General features: G+C 44.1%; 1 protein-coding gene across 2 annotated transcripts in view; it reads right to left on the bottom strand.

Moving 5' to 3' along the window:
- Positions 1–10,000, bottom strand: part of wscd2 (WSC domain containing 2) — a 32,940-nt gene that overhangs the window by 14,212 nt on the left and 8,728 nt on the right. For both annotated transcript variants that reach the window (XM_079745238.1, XM_079745239.1), the window contains one exon: positions 1,866–2,644. In XM_079745238.1, coding sequence (XP_079601364.1) covers positions 1,866–2,271 — 406 coding nt within the window. In that variant the 5' untranslated portion in view covers positions 2,272–2,644. The remainder of the gene's footprint in view (positions 1–1,865; positions 2,645–10,000) is intronic.

Below are 10,000 nucleotides of genomic sequence, written 5' to 3'. Positions count from 1 at the left end.
AACAATGTGGCCTCACAAGGTTTGCAGAGAGATAACAGTGTAGATATATGAGACCCAGCATGGGATTTGGGGCCAGAGCTGGACAATATGGAAACATGTTAAATGCTATCACTATTAGCATGAGGTGCAGGACCCCTGGGGGGTCTACTGCGAGGGAATCTGTCGCTACAGAGTCGTGCCAGTGTGCTCTTGCTGCATCCAAAAGGCCAACGACTGTGAATTCATCACGTATGAGATCGAGAGCATGTTCACAAGCCACAAAACATTACCCGGCAGTGGCAACAGCCGTTTTGTGTTTATCACAGCCATTCGAGCATGAGAATAGATTTCTACATCACTTAGTAAGCAGATGTACTCAGCTATCACTCTGGCTCAATGAAAAAAAATAAATAAAAAACTGGCTTATCCCCACAGAATATTTCCTGTGACTTTTTCAGATGGGCGAGTTTTATCACACATTAAAAAAGTGTGACATCATGAAATTCTCATGTTGTGTTGATTATTTTGCTGCCCCAGCTGCGTCACTTGTGGTAAATTATTCGTGAGTAATAGGTTATAACTGTACTTCCCAGTGGATCCAAAGAGATCCCTAGGCGAAGCATGTGTGTGTTGCTGTGGGGCAGACAAGTCAAGTTTCAACATCTGTTCTCGATATATTCAAAATTCTCTGCCGTTCTCAAATACCAAAAAAATATGAGGTTATTTTTCACCTCTGTCTAGCATTTTGGACATTTTGTGTTTGAACCACGGGATGCGGAGCAGCCTCTGTCATAGGATATTAACTCTGGTTGACAGCCAAGAGGGAATCAATAGCAGCGTCTCAGCAGCACTGCAGTGCTGGGAGGAAGAGTTATCAGAGCACTATCACAGTGACCCCATCTCCAACACTGCCAAGTCCCAGCTGGGGTTCTCAACTCCTCTCAGACGACAAGGTGAAGGAGAACATTTTAAATTCCAGATAAAGTAATGAATAATACATTAATTAATAAAATAAATAATATCAAATAAGTAATAAATGAAAAAAAATGATGTATACACGCATTAGTTGCAATAGGATTCAACTCTAAAATTGAGACGATCACTTTTTCTCTTTTGAATTGTTGGACAGATTTAATGTGGTTTTCGGATGTGATATGCACTCATAACAACCGATCGACGTTGGACTACTGAGGTCTGATCTTCGGTGGTGGACTGGAACATCTCAACTCACTGCCTATTCCAACTAATGCTTATCAACATTGGATAAATGTAGCAGCTCTTTAGGAATGTGTGAAAATGTAAAAATGTGATTCATAAATATGTATGCATTTGTACAAAGCATTGCAAATTAATTCAAACCTCAATTTATAAGAGACAAATTAACTTGTAGAACACACAAGTTGACTCATGTAAGTATTAATAATTATGAGACAAATCTCTCTCCATACATAAAGATACAAGTATATTTGTATGTTGTACGTCCTGGCACTTCAAAATAGTACCTAGCGTTGTGTAGCGTCTTATCCTAGCTATATATGTTGTATACAGGGAATGGGTTAACCTAGCAATTGTAAGTGCTTGGCACTTGTTTCTATGAGCATCTTTATCTTTTTTCTGACAAATGTACATATTGTAAGTGGCTTTGGATAAAAGCATCTGGTAAATGCCCTCAATGTAAATGTACAATATAAGTACGATTAAAAGTTTGACGCTACAAAATGCTAAGTACTATTTCTAAGTGCCGTGACATACAACATACAAACCTACTTGTATCTGTATGTATGGAGACAGATTTGTCTCATAATTACTAATGCTAACAAGAGTCAACCTGTGTGTTGTACAGGTGCGGCCGTGGTTTGGCCTGGGGAGGCTCTTCGGGGACCCACCTCGTCCGTCGTCCGCGTCCTTCCCGTTGCGTCCTTTGAGAGCGCGGTTCCATCCGGCATCGCCCCCCCGCCCCCCCACCTTCTGCCCGTCCTGCCGCGCCCTCTTCATCCACGCCGGGCCGTAGCGCCGGCCGTGGCGCCGGGGTTCCCGGAACACGCGACTCATGGCGCCAGCCACTTCCTGCCTGGCGGTGGACGCCTCCTTGCCGGCGCCCAGATCCGTGGCGACCAGGGGGTCTCGGCCCCGGCCGCCGGCGCCACTGCCGCTCCCGGAGAAGTTCCCGCCGACGAAGCCCGAGTGCAGGAACACCAGGCTGCCGGCGGTCAGGTAGAGGAGGATGAGGGAGAAGAAGCGCACGGGTTTCCGACGGAAGTAGCGCTGGATCTTCAGCAGAGGTCTGGCCATGCTGGCTTCCACTGCCTCTCGCTCGCCCACGCCCGGCGATGACAACTCATAAAGCAGACCGACGCTGGGACGACCGGCCTCTCTTCTGCCCCTCACACACAAAAGAGCAATTATTAAAAAAATACAACTAGAAACCCAATCTGTGTGTTCTCATGTCTCACGACCAGCCGGGCGGCATCTGGGGCCCCCGCGAACCGACTCTCCCCCAATGAGGGTCTTGTTCTTGGGGAGGGCCCAAACCAAAGGGGCAAGGGGGCGGACCCGAGGGGCTATCTTGGGCGCTGCAGGTGGATTGTTTTCACAGTCGGGGCTCAGATCTAATCGCCATTGTGGGAGCGGTCACTCAGCCAGAGGGTCTCGAGGAAGTCGCAATCTGCAAGAGAGACAATGCAGGGATAATGCAGTAATTGTGTGGGCTCTTTGTTGCTTGTCAAAATAAAAGGAACACAATACGGCAATAGGAGGGTAGAACACAAGCAGGGAAACAACAATATACTGTCTATGTTTAAAGTATTATCTGGTGAAGGTCGGAAAGTAGAAGGCTGGAAGTAGATGAACATACGGTCGGTCTGAGACACTTTTATCCAGAGAAACGTACGAGTGAGGCTGAATCAAAGCACATAATCAGTCGCTACAAGCAATTCCTGCTGTCTGCATAACTTAATTAAAGAATAAACTGCAGAGTACCTATAGGAATCAGCAGTTTTGTTTTGTAAATGAGTGATAGTGCATAGCATACTACTAAAGATAGTACATCTCAACTGAGTTGGTTCTAAATTCATCCAACTAACACCCAGATACAAAGAGAAGTTGTTTCAGACTCAGACCTGAAAAGCTCCTCCACCTTAACCTTCGGGGGACAAACACACAACTCCTACAAACACAGCTGACCGCAGCGACCGACCACGGTAAAACAAAGGAACCAACCGTCACTTATTCGGATGAGTCACTGTGGTTTAACCTAAAGGCTACGCTAGTACGCTAGGCACTAGGTGGTCTGCCTCACCACACAAGCAGATCTTCACGGCGTCATTGTCATCGGTAAATTGGGTGAAACCGGCTACATGTGAGGGAAAGAAGCAATTAAAGACGAGCGAGTAGCCTGGGGGAGTCGTCACGGATGTTCCTCACAAGCAAACAAGCCAGGGATATAACCAAGGAGATAATATCATCTTTAAAATCTCAGATGACTGCGGGATGAGTTCTAAATAAAAGGCATCGTTCGCACGTTCGAGTAATCCACAATGAGCAAACACCTCATGGATTATCACTGAATTTTTATTTGCTGGCGACAAACAATCATAGTACAAACTCTTCCACTTGGGAGGGACGTGTGTCAAAGGAGCCTCTGTTCTGCGGGATCGCCCCTGAGAGGGCTGGATCGGGGGGAATGGCGTAATAGTACCCTCTCCGTGGGGGGTCACGGAAATTTCCAGCGCACTCGCCCCACTCTCTGTTCAACCCAAGGACAAGTCAAAACATGTTGTCACCTGAACCCCCCCCTCCCCCCCCCTCACACACACACACACACACACACACACACACACACACACACACACACACACACACACACACACACACACACACACACACACACACAGAGCCCCCTGTGAGCTGCCAGCCGGTCTGGGTCTACCTCAGGAGGCCGTCGGTGGCACCGAAGGGGAAACAGATCACATTCACTCATCCACTTCCTTTGCGGTGCAGGTATTCCTGGCTCATAATACTTTCCATCCCGGCTGACCTTGTAACCAAAATGCGGGGACGACCGGAAAATATCTGCTTCTAAAAAGAGGGTAACAGACACAGAGCTCCAGACGGCACGAAGTGCAGATCTTATGATTCGGAGAACAGAAGAACGGCATAATAGAAAATCAAAATCCAAGTCTTTCTATTTGCTGTGTTTTAAGGAGGCGACAGGTGTAGTTTGGCTACATCTGCTAGCGCTCAATCCCCTGTATTCTAATCAGGAGCTGGGAGATCCTGTCAGAGCTCAATCACCCACACCTCCACACTCTTTCAGTTCTTACACCGCCAAACTTTTGCACCATGGCTTCATCCTTTTTTAGAAATGCATTTCAACTGTCGAGGGATCGGGTGAATCCAAACCCCTGTGTTGGCACAACGAAAGACTTCAGTGATAACTGATTTGCAACCCACAATGCAATGCGGAAACTTATCAGACAAGGCTATTTTTGTGCTTTATGTTGTCGTTTTCAGTCAGGAGTATAATGTTGAGTTTTATGTAACCCCCACCCAAATGCTCCCCTTCCACAAGATTGATTTCAGCACTGCATAAAATACCCGGTCCCTTCCTCCACAGCTGTATAAACTGTTATGAATGGAAAGAGTCTGTTCATAACAGCAGGTGAACTGTGACTAAATATTCTAGCCATGCGCCAACATACCAACGTTTTGATCAAAGTCAAGATAATAATTTTAGGGGGAATGAGGTGAATATCCACTTCTTTAAAATAGTTGAAAAGGCAGCCTCGACACAACGCAACACAGAGTTGTTAGGAAATGAAGTCTGTTCAAATTTAACCTATTCAACCATAGAAAGAAAGAAACCACAGTTATTGACCAACAGTCTAGACAACATCTGTAACATGAGGCCTCAATCTACCCTGAAAAGCTCAGATATTGATACTCATAAGCACGGTTTCAGCCTTTAGACTGGGGTACTAGCACCTCTGAAATAACCACTCAACCAAAACAGATATCCTATGGATCGTAGGCCTGTTCAAAGCTATTCATCCCTCTGAGCAATATGGATCAATTATACATGGGGCGCACACTGGAACACAAACATGATTAAACAACCGAAGCCGGCGAACACACACACACACACACCCACACAGCTTCACATGCACACAAACATACACACACACACACACACACACACATGCAGAGAAAAACACATACACGCATATACACAAACCTCAACAAAAAGAGGAAAATTATTACTTTAAATAATTTATTACTAGTTCCAATTACCTAAATGAAAGTGCACTCTTAAGACTGTTATGTGGGCTTATGTTAAGTGTTATAATGTAATTATAGCTATGACTTCCATTATGGGGAAGGTGTAAACAGAATGACACAGTTACTGCTATTCCCTCGCCGGAACTGTGTGTTCAATATCTGATCTGCTTACTCATACTCATTGAAGCCACTATGAACTTATTTATGGTGAGAAAGAAGCCGCGCAATCAAATAGAGGGAGATTACGGGTGCAGGAGAGTCTAATATCTAGGCTGTTTGACTCCCAGCCAAGTGTCTATTGGATTGGCCTCGCAACTCCAAGCCTACCAACCAAGCATCCTTGATACCTAACCTCGCCTTGCCATAACAGAAACAATATTTTTGAGAATTTGTCTGGACAACCCTGCAAATACTTAATTAGGGAAGTTGTGGCTTGTGCGTTGCGGCGAAGATGCTTGTTGTAGGCCAGAGACACTGAAACTGTTCATGATTCTCATGGGAGCCATGGTTAAATAAAGGACCTTACAGTATAGCCAGTCAGCATGTACACAAGTGAATTTTTCTTCTGAAAATGTGGCTGTGATGTAAAACTGGGACCTGAATGGTTGTAAGTCACTTTGTATAAAAGCATCTGCTAAATCCTAAAAAGTACAACTGGGACATGGGAACCTGTTTCTCTCTTCTCTTGAAAAATATTCACTTTTTATGAATGCTGACAATGGTGACAGAATTCAATAATCTCCCGCAGAATCAAATATGTAGCTTGGCTTTGATCAACACATGGATTCATTGTATGTTGCTTAAAGGAGGCCGTATTTACCTTAAGAAGACAGGAAACAGGGCGGGTTTTGAAACCATTAGTGTGTTCTCCTAGCACGATCCAGCCCATCTGATTCACATTAGTTGCCGTAGCAACACCTAATCTTCTATTCTACTCTCTGTTCAATTGTAATACACCCTCACATGTCTCTGCCTGCACAATGAAGTGGAACATGATAATGGTTTAAAAAAACAAACAATAAAAAGATAATTATTTGGGGTGAATTACACTCTGAGCAGTGTGAGGCCCAAAAAAAAGGTAGTTTGCCTGAGCAGGTCATTTGGCGTTGAGTTATGGGTTTCATTAAAAGTGAAGGAGAGAGAGGGGAACGGACAACACAGCACACTGCAGAGATATGGAAGGAGTTATCAGCAGGAGGAGAAACCGAGGGGATCAGGTGCAGTTCACTGGCGCCTGCACTCACCGGGAAATTGTTTCTCCGTCTCCCTCCCCCCTCTCCATCTCGTGTCATTCCTCTCACTGGCTCTCAAAACTTTCTCCCTCTCTCCCCACCCTGTCTCACCTCCCTTTCTTTTTCACACTATTGCTGTCTTCTCTTTTGTCGCCATTTTGACCTCTTTTTCTCCTCGCCACGTGTTCTGATTCTTCTCCGTGTCGATTTCCCTCCATCTCCTATGTCTGAACACTTCCCCTAGCCTGGTTCTTGTACCCAACTCCCCCGTTTTTCTGTCTATGTGGTCTGAGATTTGCAGACCACAGCAGTCATCAACCTTCACTAAAATCGTTGTCACAAGTCATTCCAATAGAGAACAAGGTGCTGGAAGGGTTAAAGTCAGAGCATCTGGTAAAGTGACCCTGACCTTGCCTCCCCCTCCTGTCCCCCTGGGGCTGTCATTGCTCTCTCCCCCTGTGTTTAGGTCTGCCTTCCTTCCTGCATTAGGAATGTCTGATCAAATCAAACTGAAGATAGCATTGCTCTCACAGTGATAACCCAGGCTGTGTTTACAGGGACATCAACACGGATGCTTGCTCCTGCTCAAAGCTGCTCAAGGCAATGGGGGGCAGCCTGAAAGAACAGCCACAGAACAGTTGCCTTGCTTTATGCTACCTGCTTTTCTTCATGCTACCATTAAATGCCCATTCAGTTGGCCCACCTAGTGACCTTGCCTTGAAGGACAGATCGTTCTTCTGGATTCCTTATCGTCCCTTGGATTCGTGGATTTCCTTGCCCTTTAGAGAGGTTGAAGGGCACCAAAGGGTTGTAGTGTGGGCCTATCAAGCCCATTGGAGACTGTAACTGTGATTTACGGCTACATAAATAAAACCAAATGACTTGGATTTACTTGACTTACAGAACAGCTTGAGAACAGCTACATAATGCACAGGTGTGATCCACCTTATGAGAACAACTCTTTCAACTCAGGTTTAGTACATCCAATGTGAGTAATGCTGTAGGTTAACCTTTTCTTACACAAGTGGGCGGGGGGGGGGGGGGTTAAAGCAAACCTTCAATGTGCAGTTAATCAGTTCAAGTGGTTCTAGATAATTGTCTACCACTGTAAAACATTGCTAGTAATAGAAATTACAACAACTGTGTTGACTCCTATACAGGGCTATATCTGGGACCAAAACGGTGGCTCCTTTTTTTCCGTACAGATGGCCACCGCCACATGACCCTTGAAAACCAGTACGCGTGCCTGTTGGTCACTTCCATAACCAATGAAGAATACATGTGCTCTGGAGTGCCAGAGCACAAATATTTACTTTGTGTCTGGCAAAAAGCAGTGGTGGCATGTGTGCCAAAGCCGGTGCTTTCCTGTCATCCTCACGCCAAACAGTTTAATTGGTCCTGTGTTTGATACTAGTGTGTGTATGCCTCAAAGCCTGGCTCTGTGCCCGATACACTTAATTACTACAGGCCGGTTAGAGAACTTTGGAAGCATTTCAGTGGAAAGATTTGTGTGAAAACGGAAAAGATGGCATGAAAAAGCATAGCGCTTCTCCTGCTGTGAAGGTACCGGCTATCTGGGTGGTTGTCAAGACTAATATGTTATTTTTCCAAGAGTATATCTTGCAGATAACAGATAAAATTAAGATATGCAGTTTGACCTTGCTATATTTTAGTGATATGCTGCTTATCACTGAAGCATATCTAAGGATTCAGTAATAAAACACAAAAGTGTAGACCTTTGCTCCCCACATGCTCAACGTTATAATGGAAGACGCAATCCTATAAATCGAAGGTCAATTGTTAAAACGCATACACATCACATCATAATGTGATGTGCATGCGTTTCGCTCCAGTCACCTTAAGCAAAATACCATTGCTCTTTCTCTCATTTTAAATGTCAACCGGACAAATAAATGTTTTTGTATCCTGACTACGTACTAGTCACACTACTCCCCAGGACAGAAACAATTTGTTGTGTGATCCCATGACCCAACGTTTTTATCTTATTTACCAACCAGGAAGAGAAGAGTACTTGTTTTTATTTTAATGTCCATTGTTTCTGTTTGATATCAACTGAGTCAATCTTCGGCCTCAAATTCCATGTCAACTTGAATTCACTAGCTAATTCAGCTAAGAAAAGATTGGGTTATTTGCCCTACTGGCTACACTCCAATGCCTCGAGGTAATAAATAGCCCTGCGGTTTGCACTGACATTTTAGATTAGACAATTCAGAAGATGTGTCTTTGAGCGCATCATGTAAAGCTTAAAAATTAAACTCCAGGGTGGCTGGGAATTTACATACTGTAATCCCCATAATACTCAATGATCCATTCAGTTAGCTGGTGACCATATCTCTCTCAAAGAGATGTAGCGTAGTGTAGGATTCTTGAAATAGCGTGATACTCGTTATATATACTAGTTATTCTTACGGGTGAACAGAAGTATAAAAGTGAATCAAATCAAAACGGAAGTGACAGCTCCAACAAAGGTTGTTACACAGTTGCATATTGTTGACCTATTTTGACTTTAACAAATGAAGTGCCAATATCCTATTGTGTCTTGCTCAAACAACCTCAAGTGAAGACCGATTAGTAGGCTACTGTGGAATCGAGTTAATTAAGGCTAATGGATCAAAGCTGTGTAATGGTTTACAAAACTACTGTGGACGGTAAGTAATCGGGAAATAGTAGGTAGAGATAAATAATTCACCAAATAGATAAAAAAATTACACCAACATGTTATTTGTTTCTATAGGGCATGTCATCCAAATGCACCATGGGATTTTTTATTTGAGATACTTGTTTGCCATATTCAGAGGACTCAAGAGATTTGCTGCCAAACATTGTTTTATCACGTCCCACATGTGTAACGCTGGGGCTGTTATGCAATGATTAGCAACAACACAATTACAGACATCCAAATGCTGCTATGCTTCCAAAACGTTGCGCTGTAAAGGCCTATTATCTACAACATGGCTGTTTAGTATGCTTGAAAGTAAGTTAGAATGAGTTAACCACATAAGCAAAAATACAATAGAAGACAGCAATTCCCCGTCCCCTTTCCGAATCTATAAAGAGGAGACCAGTCATGCACACATTAACATTGATAAAGTTGGGTCTGTTTTCCATTGAGCCATGGCATCAGCATCTAACAAATGAACACGGAGGAAAAAAGGTCACATATGCTATTTTTCAAACCCACTCAACACCCACAGCACTCCGGATGGCTGTTGGGAAATATTGAGATGAAAAACATATGAATAACATCCGCTATGTGCTGCCGAATGGGGAGGCAGGCAGTGTTCACGAGAGATCAAATGATGTCCTTCACTTGCCAGCTCAAACAAAGCTCTTCATTCAAGGCCCACCCAGTATCAGAACATTCTTCCCTCTTTCTTTCACTCGACATGGAGGGTCTGATGGAGTACGCTCCCATCAAAAGAGTCTCTCTCCTCAAGTCCCTTTACTGGAGGCTCTTTCTTGTTACTTCTTGCCTCTACTTCTTGAGTAGG

Source organism: Pollachius pollachius, assembly GCF_949987615.1.
Source record: "Pollachius pollachius genome assembly, chromosome: 1".
NCBI lineage: Eukaryota > Metazoa > Chordata > Actinopteri > Gadiformes > Gadidae > Pollachius > Pollachius pollachius.
Note: the sequence above shows the minus strand (reverse complement) of the source record. Positions and strands in the feature narration are given on the sequence as shown.